At 36.6% G+C, this 23,244-nt stretch overlaps 1 protein-coding gene across 10 annotated transcripts in view; it reads right to left on the reverse strand.

Moving 5' to 3' along the window:
• The window catches only part of LOC102690903 (dachshund homolog 1), a 183,290-nt gene that overhangs the window by 55,116 nt on the left and 104,930 nt on the right, over positions 1-23,244 (reverse strand). For 4 of the 10 annotated variants that reach the window (XM_069178791.1, XM_069178793.1, XM_069178794.1 and 1 more), the window contains 3 exons: positions 5,043-5,215; positions 3,579-3,692; positions 922-1,057 (listed from right to left, as the gene is read on the reverse strand). In XM_069178791.1, coding sequence (XP_069034892.1) covers positions 922-1,057; positions 3,579-3,692; positions 5,043-5,215 — 423 coding nt within the window. Of the gene's footprint in view, positions 1-921; positions 1,058-3,578; positions 3,693-5,042; positions 5,216-6,487; positions 6,644-23,244 lie in introns of all 10 variants that reach the window. The other 6 variants (XM_069178789.1, XM_069178788.1, XM_069178790.1 and 3 more) reach the window with 3 other exon arrangements.

Raw genomic sequence — 23,244 nt, forward strand, 5'->3', positions numbered from 1 at the left:
GTGTTTCTCTAATACGCACGAATAGTGACGCCACACAGGGGTCAGCTACAGTGACTGTCAAGGTGAAAGCTGCACATTTTGCTCTTGAGGCTGACAGTCAAGGTACAGTATATATCTCTGGTGTCATTTATAATTACTGCTTCCTGAACATATTCTGTTCTCATGCAGCCTAGATGTAGTTAAAAAAAACACCTTTGATGCCTCCCAAAACAACATGAAGTTTGATGTATTTTACACAGTCAATCACTGGTACCAGAATAACTTATATTATAAGAAAACACAAACAGCTAATTTGTCAGAAACATTGTTATTTATGGATATTTTTAATTATTTCGTATGGGATTTTCAGAAATGGTAAAAGCTGCTCCTCTAGAGTTTTGAGATGGAAAGACCATAAGCTAAAAATATCTCATTTTCCCCTTCCTAATTCCCATTTTGTGATTCCTCTTGTAAAACCTCAAGCCTTAAATATTCAGCCTTAAGTCCTTAGGCTTAAATGTATTGTATTTAGGAACTTAGACAATTAATAGAGTTTTAATAAATTATACTATTTGCTTTGTTCTCTAGTATTCTCTTTTAGAATTTAAAAATATATGACAGTGCGCTATTTAAATGTGAGTTTCACAGAATGGAGTCAGGGTACATATTACTAGATCCTCCATTAATTCTATTCTATGTTTAAAAAAACAATAAAAATGGAGAAAAAAAATTGCAAAACACAGGTGGGTGCTGCACATTGGTGGTGGAGGGGAGTCCCCATTGCCTGTAAAGCGCTTTGAGTGGAGTGTCCAGAAAAGCGCTATATAAATGTAAGCAATTATTATTATTATTACTATTGGGATGGATGAATGGTGCAGTCTGTAAGTAAATTGAACATCCTTCAGCTGAAAGCATCCCTACAGGTGAGACTGGGGGACTTACGGATTCTGTCTGAGGAGCTTTCAGTCCGGGCTGGAGAGCTCGATACGCTGCTGCTCCGGTGGGAGGAAGCATGGCTCCCGGGTCTCCTTCCATCTTCAAGGGAAGGGGCAGGAGAGGGGCTGTCCGGCACACGTTCCTGCCGCAAAGATCACACGAGCTGTGTCATTGTGCCTGTCTAAACCACACCGGAACACATGGAGCTGATCTATGTATTTTTTCTGATTCCCGTTTCTCCTGGTTTGTAAGGATTCAGGGCCAAGAGAGAGGCACAAAAAGACGACTGCAGTACTAAAAGAAAATAATAATACCAATGCTAATACTAAAAGAAAAAAAAATGAAGAACGAAGCAAGACTTCGCTGAGATAAAAGGGGAAATATTTAAATAATGAGGAGTCTGACGTAATTAATGGATATTTCACTCAGGTGTTCACCAAGAAAGACATCATCAACGTGCCTCGGGCTGAGGAAGACGAAGTTCTTATATTAAAAACGTATTAGCATTGAAGAGGCAGAAGTATTACAGGTACTAGACGTGCTTAAGATAAACACATCTCCAGGGCCTGATGGTCTTCTACCCATTTAACTTAAGGAAACCAGAGATGTGATTCATAGGCCTTTAGCAAAACTCTTCACACAGACACTGAAACAGACAGGGAACACTCATTATCTGGACAATTACTAATGTAGTACCTGTTAGTAAAAAGCATTACAAAACTCAGTAATTACTTCTACTACATTCAAGGTGAGAGGAATACCAGCTTGAACTAAACTAGATGATCTTCTTTTGGACATAAGATTCTGGGGGATAGCCAGACTGGATTTATAAATGATACTGTAATTGTTGCTTAAGTAACTTGAGTTATCTAAACAGGCAATAACAGCAGGCAATGCAAACTGAGCATACTGTACTGTATATTTATATTTTAAGAAAGACTTTTGTTAAAACTCAACATAAAAAAGAATAATTGCCAAATGCAGGTGGTAAGCATTGAAGAAAATAAATGCATTTGGAATAATGGATGTGAAACATAGTTACTATAAGTGGTTAACATTCGGACTATAGTGATGTAATTGGTGGTGTATCACAGGGATCTGTATTTGGAGCCCTACTATTTCTGATATATATCAAAGGTAAATCAAAGATTTGAACAGACTGGGCAAACACTTTTAAGTTAAAAAATTTATTATAAATGTAATTATTAATTATTTAAAGTGCAGACTCGTATATGCAAGTGGCAGAAACATAAACTATAAATATGAAATGTATTTATTTTATATTTATTTTGCATAATTTTTCATCTATCCTGATTGACTGCTGTAACACATCAATTTCCCTTTGGGATCAATAAAGTCTTATCTATCTATCTAAATATCAAACACCAAGGAAAAAGCTACATATAAAAACAACTTGTTTAGGTGGGCACATTATTTTGATCAGGTAGACAATGTGGAAAAGCAATAAAAAGGCAATAAGGCAATAAAAGAAAGAATGTAAGGTATGTCGTAATATACTATATAAACAGTATTTAAAATGTAAAATCTAAATACAGAGATGGTATGTTGAAATTGTTCAAATCAATAGTAAGACCTGTAGAACACATATTGTGTGCACCCTTTACTGCCACAATACTAAAGGATACTACTGTTCTGGAATCAGTCTAGATTAAACTCTTGTTTTATTTTCAAAGAGACCTCTGTGAGGGGACTTGATTCAAGTACTCAAAATTCCCAAAGGCAATGAGAAAGTCAACACAGCAGACCTCTTCAGAATGAACAGATTAAATTTAAAAAATGGGGGGAAAAGGTGGAATTCACTTGCTTTTGAGCATCACCAGTGTTTACAAATACACAAAACAAGGCCAATAGCGTTTGTATGATGTAACCACAGATTTATAAGCTGGCACCATAAAATCGTTAAAATAGCAGTGTGCCAACTTTCAAATCCATCTGGATATTAATTTTGATTGAGCTGATGTGTCCAAATGGTTGGGAACAGATGTTTATTCCTCTCTACAAAATAAATTGTCAGTTTTTAAGAGTATTTATGTGCAAACACATACTTTCTTTCCACATGATGCCTTGACTGAAAGAAGTATAGGGCTATATGGAAAAAAAAAACATCAGAAGAATCATTTGGTGGCTTAAATAATTTTTTGACTACAAAGACATTTGTAAATTATTTGACTTTTAATACCATGCATCTTTTATTTCCATATTTAGGCGATTTCCTTCATCTGAAATAGAATTCTTTAGTTCCAGCCTTGAATGACAAAAACAACTGGCAGCCCACTGGAAGCTCAGCAGGTGTGAGCCTGGTCAGTACCTGGATGAGAGACCACCTGGGAAAAACTAAGCTTGCTGCTGGAAGAGTTGTTAGTGGGGCCAGCAGGGGGCGCTTACCCTGCGGTCTGTGTGGGTCCTAATATCAGGGGTCCTCATGACGGGGACAATATACTGTACAAAAGGCACCGTCCTTAATATAAGACATAAAACCAAGGTCCTGACTCTCTGTGGTAATTAAAAATTCCAGGGCATTTCTCGAAAAGAGTAGGGGTATAACCCCGGCGTCCTGACCAAATTTCCCATTGGCCTTTACCCATCCTGGCCTCCTAATAATCTACATCTATGAATTGGCTTAATCACTCTGCTCTCCTCACCACTGATAGCTGATGTATGGGGAGCATACTGGCGCACCATGGCTGCCGTCGCATCATCCAGGTGGGGCTGCACACTGGTGGTGGTGGAAGGGAGTCCCCATTACCTGTAAAGTGCTTTGAGTGGAGAGTCCAGAAAAGCGCTATATACAGTAAGTGTAAGCAATTATTATTAATTATTATTAACATGTGTGGACAAAGATTAAAAAGTCACCAACAGACTAAGCCCTCTGCAAACCACAACCGTCTCCCTCATAACTATTTGGAGCTGCTGCTACCTGGAACCCAGTTCCTAGACCTCACAACCCCTTCGCTGCTGCGTACATTAACGAGAACAAAGCAAGGAAAAGGACCTTATATTACTCCCCCATCCCCTTGATATAACCGACATGAAACACGCTGTGCCTTTCCATAAGAGAAAGCATTAGTATGCACATTTTTGTTTGAGTAGTGAAGTACCTATACAATCATCAGTATCTATACAAAGTAACTTGCAGCAATACTTCTTTTAAAAATGTGGATTTCCACTCTGAAATGTGGTAGGTACTATAAGTTGCAAAGTCGGTAACAGTGTAGTAGTTTATTTTAAACTACTTGCTATATCTATGTGTGAGGAACACATTTTGAGTTGAATTTTTTTTTTCTGTAGAAGGACACAGAGATTTTACAGGCAGGTACACAATTTAAAAAAGGTTTTGTTAATTAGCTACTAAACATGTTAACAGACCTTTTGTCCAGGAAGATAGATTATTTTAAGAGTGGCCACATGAAAGCTTTATGAAAGGCAGACTGTTATTTTGTAATGCAAACTATTCACATTAAAATAGTATCTGCATATTGTGCAAATTAGAAGAAAAAATAGCAATAAATAACAAACTGGAAGTGCACACATGATTTATTCTAAATACAAGGCTAGCTTATATGTTTTACCCAACCTTTGATATATATTTGGTTTGAAATCACTTTCACTTCATTGATTTAATTAATAAAACAACGCTACTGTTTGATAAAACACCTTGCTCCATTTAGAACACCAGCAACATAGCAGTAGCAATAATGAAGTAATTTCTTTTTTCCCCGTTATAAGATAATTAAACACGATTGTTAGCAAGCTAGCATCGCATTACATCCTATAACTGTGGAATGTGAAGACATGGCAGGTTAATCTCACTGAAGGGAGACACTGAAGCTGCCGGATTTTTTCAAATGTACAAGGTCATTATGATTTAAAAAATCAGCAATTTTTATTAATCATTACAGTAACTAGAGCGTTTTCATGAAATGCTTTCATGACGATTACACTGTTAATCTTATAATTTAGATAGTATGGATTTTCCTGCACTAATAACGCATGGAAAATGTATGCTTTGAAGCTTAAATGTGCGCCATTATACTTAACTTTACGCTGGATCCTGACTTTGATGATTCTAAATATGGACTGCCTTTGGCTGCGGTCTTCATTGTTACCTTTATAACAGATGTCTCCACTCTGGAGGGGCAACTCTGGACCTGGGCAGCGGCGGCCATGTTTGCGATGGTGCTGAGGTGATTCATTTGACTCATTGCCATGGTAACCGAAGCAGGAGGTAGACTGACTGGAATCAGGGGGTGGGGCATCATCATGAAAGGGAGCTCCAAGCCTAAAAACCGGATACAACAGGTTAAGGCATCATGTGACAGCCTGTGCTGTACAACACAAACACACACGTAAGTACAAATTTCATCTAACAAGATTTTTGTTTTAAGGACGTCGTAGTTCTTTCACATGTATGCAGTTACAGGCAAGCTAAATTTGTTAACTTGGATGTTTCAAATATTACAAACACTTTAACTTGCCAAATTAGCTCTCGATCACATTTCCCTAAATAACTTTCATTATACTAAAGTGATATTTTTAATTATCCAAAGGACTTGTTGCATAAAAACAGCTTTATATTACTCGAGTGAAATGATTAGCTATAGTTAGATGTTTGCTGTTTTTTTAAGTAACACATCTATGAATTAGACTTTTTTTGAATATGAAAAGCAACAAATGTGAAAGCATTTTTATGGTTGGAATTTTTCATCTGCAAGGTACTAATGAAAACCATGTAAACATACTGAAACAGTTTTTAAGTTACAGAAGACTTCCGAATCCTGAAAACTGAATCATACAGCACACTCATACCAAATGAGTAAACAAAAGCACAGGATGTAGGCGGCAGTAAGAAGCTGGAGGGCTACAGTTTTATTGGAAATCCATTACATAAAACATGGAACAGCAGGCAAAAAACGTCTCATTAACTCACAAAATTAAAAAAATGAGAATTGTTAACATTTTCAAATATTCTGACACAGAACTTCATTAAACGATAAGGAAAACAATACTATTTAGCATTGCAGGCCTATTATTCATAATTTTTATAGACTCCGTGTTTAACACAACCAAAATGAACAATTTCATTTTGTATCCCAGAGGCCTCCTCCAAAAGCCTCACATGCCAGTTCTCACAGACAGCACTGATGTAACTCCTGAGGATACAGGCATAGGAGAGAACTGCAGAGCACAGTTCTGGTTCGACTATAGTACAATCAACCCCCTTTTTATAACAACTACTGCAATTTTAAATAAACTGGCAATAGATTTACAGTATATAATAAACTCTTAAATAACATATAACTCAGAAGTGACAACATTGTCTTCAGTTACAATAGCAAAAACTGTATCGTGAACAACAAGGACCATAGCAACGAATGGAATCAACGAATGGAATCATTATCGAAAGATTCGCAGAACGGTTACTGTTTTTTTCTAAGCTTTTTTTATTAGGAGAGGGAGGGTTACATATTTAAAAAATGGCCAAAGGTCTACAGAAGACTACTGAAGACCTTCAATTTCTTGACTACATTACATGTGTTTTTTTTCCTCTTACCATTGGGTAGAAGGTGGTTCTGCTGGAGAGGATTAAGGGGGTGACTAACTGAAAGGTTATGCTGTCCAGGTAGGCTGGGGTGAGTAACTGAGGCCTGTGATCCTTGGACATTGGGAGACTGGAGTTTCTCTTTATCCCAGGAAACATCACTGCTACCTGAAGAGAGATTTACCAATGAAGTCCATTAGGATGTGTGAGTAATGCAGGCCTTCCTTTGCCTTGTGCAGTGCTCAGTGCCATGCATAACACTAGGGTACTGAATTCAAACTTTAATCCCATAAGGAAAACTACTTCTGGATTAAAATGTTAATCATGGTCAAACAGGATCTCAGGATCCATAAAGCACCAAACCCAAACATTTTCAAAAAAACATGTTTACGTTTATAGTAAACTGTGAGCAGAATGTCATGTGATTTTTTAGTGAAAAAAGAAAGACAAGAAAAATGAATGCACTGAACCAGGACAGCACTTTATGCAGCAAGGACTACGGGTACAGTATATAAAGTATAAGCACTGGATTCCTGATCCTGGTTTACTAGTGGCTCGAGTTCTTACACAGACTAGTTTCAGTTTCTCTGTAATCTACCTGAAAACTAAAGATAACCTTTACACAAAGAGAGTTCTAAATCTCAAACAACCTGAACATCAATAATCAATGGTCATAAAGCTAACGAGTTTTTAAAGCATGTAAATACAAGATGGATAGTGTTTTGGCAAATTATGAATGCACAGATTAAAAAGTGATAATGGATTTGTCAAGATAATTTGCCTAATCTTTTCTTTTTAACTACAATAGACTTGCTTTCATTATAAGTGCGAAAATAAAATAAACAAAAGGGTTCAAACTGAAACTAATTGATACTACGTTTGGAACAGTTTCACTACTTTATAATTGAAACCCACTTGTAAAAGAAAATCCAAGGTGTTACCTTGAACTGTGTATGACAGAAAAACAATAAAAGCTTTTCCATCGTGGAATGCAGAGAACTTTATATTTTCTTTGCAGCCTCAACTTTTTTGTGACACAGTTAATATAGCAAAAAATACATGAAATATTTTAAGTCCAAAGTTTCATAATCTTGAAAGATGCATTAATTAAGCTGTAAGGAATAACATAACAAATTATGCTAATCAGTTAATTATAAATAATTAATGTGTTGAAAATAATCATGTAAAAGTAAGCCAATTATAAATGCAATTACCCAGATGACTAGTTAAAGTCTACCATAGACCAACATTAAGATCATCAGATGAAAACAGCTACAAGCCAATTAACAATACTTGGGACTAATTCACCAATGTCCTACTTTTTTATAATCTGAAATGTCATTTCATGCATATGAGGGTTGCTCCATAAGGTTTATGACAATTACTAAAGGAAATACTGGAGGCCAAGACGCAACACTACAGCACTTGTCGTCCACGTCACATGAGCCCTCAAAACAGCTGGTTCACAGTATTCTAGTTTGCTTGATTCTGCTTCTAGAGCCCAATCTTCTGGGTGGATCAGTTGCTCTGTGGCTAAGAATCTGCGCCTGTGGCTGGAAGGTTGCTGGTTCAAATCCCACTGCTGGCAGAGGAATCCTCCTCTGTCGGCCCTCTGAGCAAGGCCCTTAACCCCAACTGCTTCAGGGGGTGCTGACCCTGCGCTCTGACCCCCAAGCTTCTCTCTCCCTGTCTGTGTGTCTGTGTCTCATGGAGAGCAAGCTGGGGTATGTGAAAAGACACATTCCTAATGCAAGAAATTGTATAGGGCTAATAAAGTGATGTTATGTCCTGAATAGGAGCCTGAATGACGGCACAAGCCAAGAATAAAGAAACACACTTTCATCATCGAATGTCAGTTGTAAGTACATTCTATACTGGCACTTGTTCAGTGCCTGTCAGCATTAAAATGGTAATGAAAATGTCATGTTTTTTTTCAGCATTCATGATGGCCTAGCTGCGCATGACAAAACTCAGGTAAGACACCTAACAATTCGAAATATTAGGACTTGAGCAAGATTCCATGCGAGTCAATAAATCGCTACATTTTAACTAACCTTACGGTTTATTTTTGCTCAGGCTCAGAACAAGTGATTCCCTTGTATAGATAGGGCTCTCTATGCAAACACTCAATGGAGGAAGTTCTACATTTACATGCTTCAGTCAAATAACATACACATAGACTTACCATTATAATATTGATTAACTGTGGCAAATTATAATTGTAATAAACACAACTGATCAATGAAGAAACGGCTGAAAATCAACTAAGAAATAGCACCACCTTTCAATTTATTTTCTTACGTGTATCACACATTCTTTTTTTCACCTGAAACCATGTCCAATTTTCATATTATCATCACCATTTGTCCTCAGTCAAGAAGTGTACAGATACTGAACATTCTTGAGGCTTGTTAAAACAAAACACACAAGAGTGCTTATAAACAGACATACCTTTGATACTGTAAAGTAACAAACCTACAGCATACATTCCTGAGCATTATAAATGATGATTTACTACATACTTGGGAGAAAAGATATGTGTGGCAAATAATTATTCTGATCAACAGAATATATCATGTAAAGCAATTTCATAAACTGAACAACCATTGAGGCATTTTTGCATATTAAAATAAGGTTACAGAATTACCTTCTGGAGGCAGAAAGGTCTGCATAGTCCTTTGTTAAAAAAGAATGTCAAAATTTTATGCATTATTGTATTTCAAGACTAGGTTTTGGTACTCTTCTAAACTATCCAAGTTATTAAACTATGAAAGTCAGCTCTATATGTCTTTCTTAATCCAAATGTTTATTTTTTCATATTGAACACTATCAAAGCCTTTGTTACATGAATATTGTTAGATCTGTGATAAGTCAGATACAACATGTTTGACTTTTTTTAGAATCATAGAATTGTAAATTTTATAAGTATACTGTACAGACACATGTGAAATACACACATGGTACATGAAATAAAGTGGATGTAATTTTAAGCATTTTGGCGTCATTATGAATACATAATTTTGCCCTTCATGTATTATAAATCACTTTCTCTTGTATGGAAAAATCAATAATACATTAATTGTACTTATGTTTATCTTTAGATTTGGCAAAAAATGCTAAATTAATTTGGCATTTCTAATGAAATAATTACACACTGCGGGCATATTCATCTGAATTAGCACTCCTACTTAAAACAAATTAGAATGAGAGTTTCAGGTATACTATGATTTAATTTAGCAACAAATGTCCAACAGTGAGTTCAGGAATGCTCTCTTTATTGTTAGGATTTAGGATTCAGCTAAACTATATTCACTCTCAGTGTTTAACAGTTCCTTTCCACTTCCAATTGCCATCTTCATCGCTATCATTACTACTCAGTCATACCTAAAATATAAAAGCTAGAGTGAGCACATGTTCCTTGCTAAAACAGTTTTCAATTATTTATATTTGTTTTGGAATATAATATTGTATGGTGGGAATCTCTGGGGCAAGGACAGTTATTGCTTTATTTTATTTTTTAAGTATGTCATTTTTCACATTCTTCCATGTGACTATCACCAGCAGTGTGTCCTCCCAACAATTTATGGGAAATTATAAAAAATAATATTATGAAGAACTCAAATACACTAAGGCACTGGTGCAGATGTTTCTCCAGGGAATCCCTTTAGAATGAGATTAAGTGGTTGGAAATAAACTGGTCTATTTTACTATTTTACTCCCCTTTTGAAGTAGAGTGACACAGCAACAGGGTTACTGCTAAGTGCACTGCAGGCTTGTACTGTAGCTACAGTCACAAACTGGACTGACTTTGAGCTGGCAAGACATTAAAAGGGTCCAGAAACATTTCATTCTGCAGCACTCACTCTCTTCCTTAAAGGCTTTACTTAACTGCTTAAAAAGGAAACTTCATCTTCAGTCTTGAAATTGATTGTGCCCCATGTTTTTTGGTCAGCTAAAAGAGAAACTCTGTGCCTTGAGTGTTGATCCACAAAACAATTTAACTTTGCTTTTGAACAAAATATCAGCGGATAAAGGGGCACAGGGATCTGAATGCCAGGCCTTTAAAAAAGGATCGCTGCAGTGTTTGAAAAAGAGAAGTACAAGCTCCCCCTCTCTCTTTCTCTCCCTGGAAAAAGATTGATTTCCATAAGAAAGCTAGCACGCAGATCGACAGAAGAACAAATTCAGAAACAGAATACCGCAAGAAAAGAGAAGAGTAGATTAAAGCGGAAGAAGGCAAGCACCACCTTGTTATTGCCGCTCTTGTAGAACAGTGATTCCGTATCAATTACAACTCACTCGGCTGGACTCAATTAAAAGCTCACACAGAAGCTGTGTGATTGCAGAATACTTACCCCACCACAAGGAACAAATTGAGTGAGTCATTCTTGCACACATCTACCTTTCAAAGACACACAAAAGCCAGACTGAGTGATATCCAGCCTTTGAGAGAGAAACACAAAGAGCCTCTGACTGGTTTGCAGGAAACCAACACACACAAGAAAAATCCCTATTAAAGACACTGATATGAATTTCCCTTTGTCATTTAAATGGCTGTCCTTTATCATTCTTTGCCATGAATGTTGTCTCCAATGTAAACTGACTTGCTCTTTGCAGGATGCTATTTAACTATCAGCACTCTGCATCAATGAATTTATACTCCAGGCTTGTTCAGCTGGGAATGAAATTTTCAAAATGGTAAAGTGGGAGATTAAAAAAACAAAAACAAAAAACTGAAAGGCTATACTTAGTGGAAAATTACCAATAAGTAGTAGTAATAACTGACAAAAATTACAAAAAGATAAAATTACTCCTTAAAAACGTGCTCCACTTTAAGCACATCTGTCCTGTTCTTACAAATATCTGCACATAGTGTTGTTTGTAGGGTACCTAGAAAATCAGCTGAGCTATCATCATCGTAATTAATAATAAATAAAATACTATACTAAGGTAAATAAATGCTTTATCACCTCATGGGCCTCCTTAAATATCCAAGACACTCATTCTTTGCTTTATTTCACATTAAAGACCATTTTTAATCCAATACAGTACATGTACTGTATGTGTAAGCATACAGGCATATCCTTTCATTATATTTATGAGACAGAATTGCAGAATAACAAATTAGAATAATATTAAATGACCTCCAGACCAGTCCTTAACAGGCCTGTAATGACCAGTGAGACCTAGAGATTGCTCAGCCTAACGGCTTGTGGCTCCAGCCACCCTGCCTGTCATTGGAGACCGATTGACAGCTGGCTGTTGGAATGAATGGATGAAGACTCAGGCAATGCTGACGCAGGTGTGGGGAGCATTTTACTACCATGCACCACCTGAGTCGTGCTTACAACCACCCACCTCCAAACACAGAGAACTTCACTCCTGCTGTTACAGAGGCAGTCCAGTTACATTGGGAAGTGTACACAGGGGCTCTGAGGATGCTCAGAGCTGAAAAGATGAGAAGGAGCAAGAAGAAGAAGAGGGCACCTGAGAATCTCAAAGTATAAACTTCTTACATTTTTTTTAAATGTTCTGAGGATACAGAGGCATGACTGTGTTTGGCAGCTACTCTTGCGACACATTGCTTTGCTGCATTTACTAGGATACACCTGTACTAAGGCAAACCTAGGTATGGTCAATACAGGAGTCCAAATTTTCCAAAATAAATTTGTTACATACTGAATAACTACTGCTCAGGCAGAACGGTGGCGCAAGCGATTAGTAGTACTGCCTCACAGTGCTGGGGTCCTGGGTTCAGCTTCAGACCTTAGCTGCTGTCTGTGTGGAGTTTGTACGTTCTCCCCATGTTTGTGTGGGTTTCCTCCAGGTGCTCCCACCGGTCCACCTGACATGCTGGCAGGTTAATTGTTTTCTGGGAAACTGGCCCTGGTGTCAGTGTGTGCCCTGCGATGGACTGGTGTCCAGCCCAGGGTGTACCCTCCCTTGTGCCCTCTGGGATGCTGGGGTAGACTCTGGCTTCCCTGCGACCCTGAATTGGATAAAGTGATTAGAAAATGAATGGATAACTAGAGCTCTCAATGACTGGACAAGTGTTCATTTTATTAAGTTGAAACTACAGTAGTTGTTAGACACTAATGGTTAGGTAAATTACACGCTGTGCTTTCATCCTTAGTTCTACACAGGTTTGTTCAGTAAAGCACCCATCCCTGTTTACTGCAGGTGGGCTGGTGGGAATGGTACCAGTTCTTATAGGAAAGATGAGCAAGTAATGTGGAGGAATGTCCAATCACAAATCTGTATTTTCAACCAATTCAAGAAGTTTTCTCAATGTCAATTTAAATACTGTTTTCTAAAGGAAAAATTCAAATCTGATGGGGGATATTTTCCCCTGAGTACATTTTCTGCTGAAGGGCATACATCTTTGTAGTAATTTACCTGAAGTAAACCTGTGGGACTTCAAAAAGCGAAAACATGTTTATCATTATTAATACAACTGAGCATTTATTGCAGTTTATATGGGGAAAAAACTCACTAATGTGCTGTATTCTGCTTATATATGTATAATCACACATACCAGAGTTGAAATTGAATCTTAATTTAAACAGCCTTTAGTACACATCATCCACTTGTAATTGAAAAGGACCAGTTCTCATATATTTAGATAGCAAACCGCTTTACACAAGCAGCTTTTGTTCAAATGAGAAAACTAGTACTTACATGACTTTCACAAGCATAACTGCCATTCCATTATGGAAATGGCACTACACACTGTAAATACAGGCCCCTGGGGAATTGTAACCATTGATTCTATTACTGTGTTTGTAGACGTATTCACAATTGTCAGTTATAATTTTAAGCTGCACATTTAATATTTTCATGTTAAAGGACATTTGAGGGACAGTGCATTTATAGTAAGTAAAAACGTATACATATATGTCACCATACTTATAACATACATATATATTATTACACATATATATTACATACTTATATGTAATAATGTTAAAAAGTGACACAAACTTTTTTCTAAACTCTTGTCCTGATTCAAATCAGTTGATGACAACCTCACAGATTTGCTTACTAACCAGCTAGTTAATTTTGTAAAGATAAAATGTTAGTCAAACAGTGCATCAAGGGAATTTGTGTTACAAGGTAAATCCACACTTCTGTTATGCACACAGGTTACTTTTATCTGAATTTTTATCATACACTGCTCACCCATAAAAATAGGCAAAGACTGCTTAACTCCCTAATATTGGATAGTGTAACGCATGCGGCCGACATTACAGGTGACGTCACCGCCCTTCCCTGTGAATAGCAGGGGCCACAGCCGCCGGGCTGACGGGAGATTTCCCTTTAGCTCAACTACGTGGGTCCTGTTGAGAGCCCGGGTTCGAGTGCCCAGCGGTGGGGGGCCGACCTGAGGCGGCAGCTGCAAGGGCGCACACCCACGTGGACCCGAGAGCACTACAATATTTTAAGGAAAAATATTTTTTCATTCAGAAATAAAAAAGAAGTGGAGTAGGACTGAGGAAAAGGCACTTAACACAAAACACATTGTTTCCACATGATGACACAATGATCATAAGGTTATGTCCATACATTGGACGAATAACAGCTTTAGCCAGATTATTTGCTTTGTGTAAATTCCCTTCCTGGATTGATCTACCAGCGGTCTTATTAAATGCTAGGCTTTGTTAGGAACGCCTCTTTAGTGTCTTAGATCTTTTTTAACAGTATGTTTTTAGGTTCACTTACAAGGTTGACTACATTTATATTCTGCTTGTGGCTCTATGTCCTCTGGCTTCAGTTGGAGTAGTTCAGCCTATCTTTAGCAAAAAGAGTGCTGATTGTGATGATAGCATACAAGCATACAACTTTTGAAAAAGACAGGGACAGGGCTGGGGGGAACACTAACACCCATTCTTTGAAAAGCACCATTTGAATGAGCTTGGACAGAAGCCAGTTCTGGTCAAAACCCCTATTATCTCTGGGTTTTGTTAAAGGCCTCCATCTGTAAACTCAAAGCCATTGCTGTATACTAATCTTGCCCAAACATTTGGGCTCTTTCAGTAGCAAATGGTATATTACTTGCAAGAAATTTTAAAATCTAATTTACTAAAAGCTTCACCATTTAATTGAATTGAGAATCATATGAAAGAAGAAAAAGGAGGAGGGTGGCTTATATGATGAAACAGCGAGTTATTGTTTTCTTTTTATTGGGGAAATTTAGAATGAAGTGGGTTTGTGAAACTGAACTACTGAATTTAAAGTTTGACATCTAGCCAAGTGTAAATGCAAGGTGATTCTGGAAACAGAATAACTTGATTGAAAATTTTCAAACCTTTCTCAAGAACAGCACTATTTAAATGAATTGTGAAAGGAATAGAATAAACAGGATTGAACAGGTTTACTTAGTATAGGATAGCAATGTATTGTAGATACCCTTTCTGTAATATGAAGTATTTAGCTTTGCATAAAAATAATCATAACAATATGGAGAAAGTAATAGGGAAGACAAGAAAGGGAAGGCTCGGGAAAGCTCTACAGTTGAAATGTTGTGTTTTCTTTCTTCTTTTCTCAGCTTGGAATAAACCTTTACTTGTTCCTTTGCAGCCTACGCATGCTGACGCAGCTCCCCACCTGAACTATCAAACAATATGTTTTTGAAAATGTTTAACTAGCTCGTAACCTCACAAACCTTTTGAAATCTGTTTTCAGAACGTTTATTTAATAATGAAACTTAATAAATGCAAATTTAATTTTAATAATGCATTTCTAAAAACAATGCATTTATAGAACAATCTCCAAGCTTTGTGCTGAAATCCATGTGCTAAACCCAGCATGCATTCTGTATATTCATATTGTCATTATACACCCCTGGATTTGGAACATTACGATACTTGCATTAACCTAGAGGCACATACAGTACATTGGTAAACAGATATTATTTGTCGTGGCTATTTGGCAGATACACCTCTTATCAATATTTGTTGTATCTTAGGTTCATCCTAACAAAGTGCAATTAGGATATCTTGTTCACATTTCTACTTATTCCATAGATTTCTAAAAAGAAGCATATAAATACGACATAATTCCATATAAAATAGTGTTCAATGACCTTGGAGGACATACTGTTAAGTATATAGATAGTTTTATTTATTTTAACAGTAAATAAGTTAGCGATACTGTTGGGAGTTTGAGAGCATATGCCTATGTATGTAACTGGTTGAGGCTCCTCCCCAGCTAATGACTGAAACATTGGCTCTGTTCATTCACAAGTGAAAGCGTAGTGGTAATGCCATTAGATCCATACATGCTGATATCATTACAGAAAATCTATTTATCATGTTTTATGTTGTCATACACTAGTTGGAATGTCAAAGATGTAGCTGTCAAATCCTGCACTGCACAGAAATGTCTTTTTATTAACTTTTTTATTATTTTTATTCTTATATCAGGACAAAAAAAGCTTGTAGGACAAATATGTTGAATTATGAATAAAAAAGCATTAGACCCGTGATCATGTAATGTGATGGTGATGATAACAAAAATGATTGTTATTGTATATTAGTATTATTAACAAACAGATGATAATAATTTATAAATATACTGAGTGGCACAAAAACTAAAACAAATGACAAATGGAACCAATACTAGACATGTATACAGTATATACTAATTCAAATAAAAAATAAAAACAAAGTCAATATAAATGCACTAGTTGCCAAGAGTACATAATTTAGCTGCACTAGATAGAAAATGACAATTGCTCCTGTAATGAATCCATTATTGGTAAATAACACCATATCTCCAGCAGTCAAACTCTGGAAGTCGTTCCGAATGACCTAATCCAACATTCTTGTTTTGCTGCCCGCTTTAAGCTTTTACATTTACTGTTTGTTTCTTGGGTTTACACAGATGAGCAGGGAAACGAGGGCTGTGCAAAGCAACATTGGCACCCGATCTAAATTTCCATCATCTTTGCCAGGGGTTCTCTTTGCTGCCTTCATGTTATGGAGTGCCGATCCCATATGCGACCGAGTCTCTCAGCAACTCGAATGGGATCAGGGCAGCCATGCAGCAAAACATCCGAGACTAGATTTGAAAACAGATTCATATATCAAACACTACATTTGTATTTTTGCCAATGTTTTTAATAAGTTGTTTGCAACTTATTTTTTGGCAGTGGTTGCAGGGTGTTTTTTTTTTGCATTATCTGTAAAATTGTACTGTTTGCACTCATACATGAATCCTAAGGATAGAAACAAAAGCATGCACATTTGTGACTCAGTGGTTGTAATTAGCCCTGTAAAATGATGTACCTGTGAATGGAAATATTGGAATTCTGTGCAGCGTTCATATATGACCATCATTCAGCATTCTAAATGGTGCATCCCCCACATACTGTATAAACAAATAAATCAGCTGATCCTTAAAACCATACTAGTGGAGGAACAGGCAACTGCAGTGGAAACACTCTTCTTTTCAAAACCCAAACCATGTCAAGCTAAAACCTCTTTTTTTTTTTAGTTTTAAAGCCGCATTCCCCAACATCCAACTACATGACAACTCCCCTTCAAAATGCTCCTGCTCCCGTTGAAAAACAGCACAAACACATAAGAGAATAGCTGTGACACTGCAGGGAAACAGGTTTACTATGGGAGAAGGAAGTCTGGAGGGAAGGACTGGCTTCTCGAGGTCAAGATTTTGTAATTTAAAATTGTTGCTTTATGCATACAAGTTACTGGAGCTTTAGACCACCCATGTGTAAAATTGACTTCAAGTTGGCCCCACTGTAATGAAATGAAGCATCATGTTTGGGCTATTCTGGATAAACAGTTTCTTTAGATAAACTCTATCGGGGTGCCAAGAAGAATTAGGATCGTTTCCAGATCATTAGTTCACATCACTCTAATGTTTATTTTTTTAAACTTTAATCAACAGCTTGTTCTGCGATCTACAAAAGTGTTTAGAAACAATTCTTCAAAAAGGACACTTGAAAAACTTCAATTTCAACATGCAGGCTTGATTTCTTTGTTGTGGATATAAGGTATCTCTCTGAAAAATGGTGCTATTATCTGCATACAGCATATGCCATACAAGTAAAATACATACATTCTCGTAAACAAAGAGCTATTTGAAGAAAAGATTCATCAGAAAGAATTAACCATGTTGGATAAAGTCCCATTTGCAGTATAAATTAGAAGACTTTATGCAGCCAGGCAAATGGATTACAAAATTGCCAGAGTTTGCCACAGCTTCAGTTCTAGATTTAACAAAGAGTAGGTGTGTTCTAAACACACAGGCTCCCCCCGGGGGGAAGCTGTGAGTTCAAATCTGAAGGTGTAAATTAATTCAAACAGAAAAGCAAGTGTGATGAATACACTGATGACGCATAGCTGATCCCAAAAGTCAGCATATAGATTTTTTTGTAAATTATCAGGAGGCTTGTTTACAGTGAACCGTAAAACAATAAGGCTCTTAAAACATTGTGTTTCTCCACAAAAAGCAAATTATCATCCAAAAGAAGCTAAAGATATAATTCTTAAGTTTACTATAAGAATGAAGCCCTTCTGCAATAAACGGAGCTGTACTTGAGTTTAAAGTACATACATATGCAGATTTAATTTTGTGGTGCAATAAGCAAAAGAAAGCTAATAAAAGAAGGGAACTTTAAGACCAAATCAGGAGGCACACTGTGCTCTGCCAGTTTCACGATATTCTAAAATATACAGATGTCTGCCTATAACAAAAAATTATTTATGCAAAAAATAGTACGATACATATATTTTATTAAATGTGTCAGCCTTATATAACCCTCATGGTAAGACTTCCCTTGAGATGCATGGACTATGACATACTAGAGACAAGAAGGAGAACTCTCACACAGAGATTACAAATATTACCAGTACATAAAGTGAACTTTTCATTTTATTTAGTAAGAAAACTCTCCTAATTTTTTTCTCTTTTAAAAGAAATAGATTCACGGATTGCTGCCCGATTTTGAGTAGCCGGTTGTGTGTTGTGCACATCTCTGCTCCTCCCGATCTCCCCGCCGCACAGGGCAGGATGAGGAGGTGGAATTGGACTCCTCACCTGCTCGCCTGTCAACACGTCTGGGGTCCCACAGCCCCACGCTGGGCGTTCAGCGCAGACTGGAGGAGAGATCACAGCGTTGACGAGACCCAAGTGTGACCTGGCCGACCTCCCTACATTCCTACATCTTCCTACATAACGAACAACATTTGGTGACGCTGAGCCAATTATGCACTAACACCGGGGCAGTCGTGGCTGGCTAGTGACATGACCCAGTCGAACCTGCGATCACAGAGCTCAACCTGCACTGGATCGGTCCTTTACTGGCTGAGCTTCTTGGGAGGCCCATTTCCATGTATTTCAATGGTTCATTTCCCGATCTTCTCATTACCGACACAACTTAATGCGTTGAATACATCACAAAACTCTGGAAAGAACAGTAAAATATTATTGCATACACTTGTAGATGAATCATGTACATTTAATGGCTATTTATGCAGTTGTCTCTAAGGACTGGTAACTTTATTCACAGCTCTTTTCATCTTGTGTTAGTTAACAGGAAAGAAAACACATTTAAAGCTAACACGCAGCATTTTTTTTATTCTGGGAAAGAAAAAAAATTAATGAAAAACCTCAGCAGTGCTGAATGAAATCTCAGCTGCACAGTGTTTGATCTAACTCTGTAGTGATAGCCCCCTTTCCTTTTACATTATTCCAGTAAGTGCTGAAGATTTCCCCTGACAAAAATTAAACCAGCACCCGTTTGGTGCTTTATTATCTCTTCAACTGAATGATTTATCGTTTGTAGGCTGAAAGCAAAAGAGGAGGAAAATTACATTTTCAGCGCTGTTCAAGCTGGCCTCGTCTTTGGTCCTATATCCTGGAAGAGCTCACAACAAACAATAATGTCAGCTGTAATTGATCTGAGGTCGCTGGTGAGCCCTCTAGTAAAAGCCTACTATTTAAACGACAAAACGCCTGCCGGTCGTCAGATGCTGTCTAATGAAGCTGTCTGTCTCTGCTATTTACCTTCTCTTAAACGGAGAAGAAAGATATACTATAACAGACAGAACCAAAAAAATATTAGCTTTCCCCTGCGAAATAAAACCAGCAGATGCCTGAGGAATGTATAACTGCCTGCATCAACCACAGCAATGATCCCACACTAATTAAATGACTGATTTCAAGCCTATCTCTTCTTTGTTTGAAAGTCTACAGCAATATTACAACTCTTTATAGGCATCATACTTGGATTGTTGAAGTTCACGGTTTTTTAAAGGCCTGTTACATCGTCATTATCGCCATTTTTAAAAATCATCAGACTAACATCATCTTTTTTTAAAAGTAGCATCCAAACTAACAGATAATATATGTAAATGTTCTTGATTTAGGAATCAGTTCTTATTCCTTACAGAAATCTAAGGTAACAGACATCTGTTGGAGGGAAAACAAATTGAGCTTCATTTATTCACCAACAGTATCGTTCATTGGTATAAGAAAAAAGGAGAAAGGTTTCCAAGTTTTTCAGAACGAAGACCCTTCAAAGTGCAAGTAAAATCAATACATATGAAATGATTATAGTTTCATTACATAGTAACTGAGCAGCACGGTACACTAAAAGAAAACTGTAATTAAGGTCTGAATTAAAAACTACATACAGTACATCAGCCAATGGCAAATTACCAAGATGGCACTAGAGCAAATTTTAGTTTGCCAGAGGTTTCTTCAGTCTACCACATGGAAACCAACCCTGCAAGTACTGGATCTGTATTTTGTGAACAGTGGGAGGGCTAATATATTGATCAACTCCAGCCTGAAAATCCATTCTGAAAGCATCATAGTTTTTTGTCACTAACTCAGGAAATTGAATTTATGCCCACAACAGCAATACATCTCCTGTCTCAAAAGTATCTGAGTCCAAAAGAGAAGAAAACAATCAATAATGAGGTCCAAACATTGAAAGAAAACTTGAGATCAGAACTCATATTAGGGACAGACTCTATCACAGAGGGAACTCCGCCTGAGTCAGGTAAAGCAACTACAGCCAAACTACCCCTCCTCCCTTCTTACAATGCAATAAAATGCTGTTGTGCTTTTTTTCTTAGCAAGATTTAATTATATTTAGAATTCCTGTAATTGTTTATATCGTATATACTGTAATTCTGAATGTCCCAAGTAGTTCATTTCCATCAATTCTCTGGTCTGACAAAGAAAATGTGAAACAAAACATAAGCTTTCATTTTACGAAGAAAAAGGATTCATTTAATGAAGACAAGCAGATATCTGCACTTAATAACTGCCCTAATAAAATGAAAAAATGTTGTCGTGACAAAGAACCTGGTTTATGTTCCAGACTAAGGTGCTGCTACAAATAGCAGGAATCTGTGCATTAGGTCTGAAAAGAGGGCTTTGTAGTGGTTAAGTGAAAGATTTATGCTATCCAAAGGAGGAAGTGGATGGTTTATGAAAAACTAAACCTTTAGGCACTGAAAGCTCTAACTAACCATATCATTATTTTTTTAAGCGCACAATGCTTTTCAAAATAAACATAAATGAAAAGGCTGGAGATGGATCTAACGTTGAAATGAAGTGTCATTAAATATAAAATTATCCTTTACTTAATAAACATCAAAAAGGTTCATTCCTTATTGTTTCAGAAACTTGTAAATAGACTTGTAAAAACCATTCGTTTGTGCTTCAGTTACTTTAGAATATAGGAATCAAGGTGCCCTGCATTTTAATTAAATCCCATTCAATTATCACAGGCACCGACTTTAGCATTGTTTGATGAATAATTTGTATGAGAAGGTATAGAACTGCTGTCACAGATTAAAAACAGACATACACTTCATGAGCACCAATGAAAGAAGCAAAAATAAAAAAAAACAAAACATAAAAGTAGAACAAACTTGAATTTAGCAAGCTAAAGTAAGAACACCTCTTCTATTTAAGCCATCAAAGTAAAGCACGTCATAAGAATTATCCAGAAGACAGACTACAAAAGGCAAGTTGTATTCAGTTGTGCTTTCAGCAAAAAGATAAAGGCGTAGCAGCTGTCCTCGGCAGATGGTTTAATGATTTTGTTCCAATAATACTACTTGCTGTGCAGACTGGGAATTAATAAAGAAAAAACTGTTTTCAACACTTAAATTGGTCTCACTATAAATGCTGTTTTTACAGCCTCCCTTTGTGAGATAGGTGATAGAGCTTTATTAATACCATTTGAAAGGACATTCAGAAGAGACCAACATTAAAAAAAGAAACACTTAGGAATATTTCAAAAAGAAATAAGGCTGAAAATTGGTTTACTTACAGTATATTTAAAAGGAGTGTACTAGAGACACATTTATTAAACAAAGAAGATACCTTAGATTTCACTCTGTGCTCCCTAAGGTTGTGACATGTACAGTAGATAAGGATATATAGTGTACAGTGTACATATTTTAAATTGAATTGTGACAAAATGTAAACATTTATTTTGTTCTAATTTCCTCATGAGAAACTGGTTGGCTAGTAATATTCCCAAAAAGCTTAGACGTGCATGTAATGATTGTTCTCTGTTTTATTCTTTTTATGTTTTTTGGTCAAGCAGTTCTATAAATATCTACACTTTACCAGAACACTACAAAAGTGATCGCTTTTTCTTCATTAAAATGGTTCTTTTCTTTTACTTTTCCTAATGGAACTGGCATTGAAAAGTCAGTTCAAAAAACACAGATTTACCAACAACTATTTTACCAAAAACAATTTAAGTGCTTCTTTTTTCTCCTTAAAAAAAATTAATCTGCTTTTAGTCATTGCTATGTGAAAGACTAACAAATATGTATATAAGAATTAAATTAGTAATGCAGGTAACTCAAAAACGAAAGAATGCAAAACAAATCACTTTGTAAACAATCGCACAAAACAGATGTATTGTAACATGCCAGCTAGACATGAAAGAATATACTGTATATATCCACAAAGTATTTTCATTATTTGCATATTATGTATCTGGTGCATCTTTTTATTAGCTTTTCCAAGCTTCACTCCCTCCCCCCATTGCTTTATCTGCAGATTGTAATTAACAGAGCCCTAATCTGGCCAGTGTTAATGACCACTGTTCCATCCTGAAATCCCACTTAGGCCAAGTTGATTAAGATCCAATAAAAAAGTCTGTGTGCTTTGAATAAAGTTAAGATCATATGACAGAGTTATCCTTAAAAAAGCTAAACATATACTGTTATTAGTGCATAAAAATACTATTTCTGTTATACCAGAGGGGGTAATAAAAAATTACATGAGCATACAAAATAAACCATTCAAAATCCCAATCTAATCCTTGTTGGTTTTATTTAAATTACACTGTGTATACCCGTGTGTGATTGCTTATTTTGTCTGCAGTCATTCATTTCTTCTCAGAATTATGTGTTTCAAGACAAGTTTAATGTCAGTTGTACCAAGGCGAACTCACACAGAGAATACCTAGCTCCAGAACCAGTGGTAACCCCAATCTGATTAGCATAATTAGTAGTCTACAGATGGCCAGGCATGCCAAGACACTGGCCTTCAGCATGCATTGCAGACTGGAGGCTTTAATCTGTATTTGAATTGGTTTCAGTTTAAATTTGTCCTTTATCATTCACAATAAACTACAGCCGCTGTTGTGAGGAAAAAGACATTACTAGCAGCTGTTTCAATCAGGGGTGCAATATATTCAAGAACAATCAATAAAACCCACACAGGCTTTGACACACAACCAGACAGAGGAATCATTTTCATCTGATACT

This window comes from Lepisosteus oculatus, chromosome 15, assembly GCF_040954835.1.
Source record: "Lepisosteus oculatus isolate fLepOcu1 chromosome 15, fLepOcu1.hap2, whole genome shotgun sequence".
Lineage (NCBI taxonomy): Eukaryota > Metazoa > Chordata > Actinopteri > Semionotiformes > Lepisosteidae > Lepisosteus > Lepisosteus oculatus.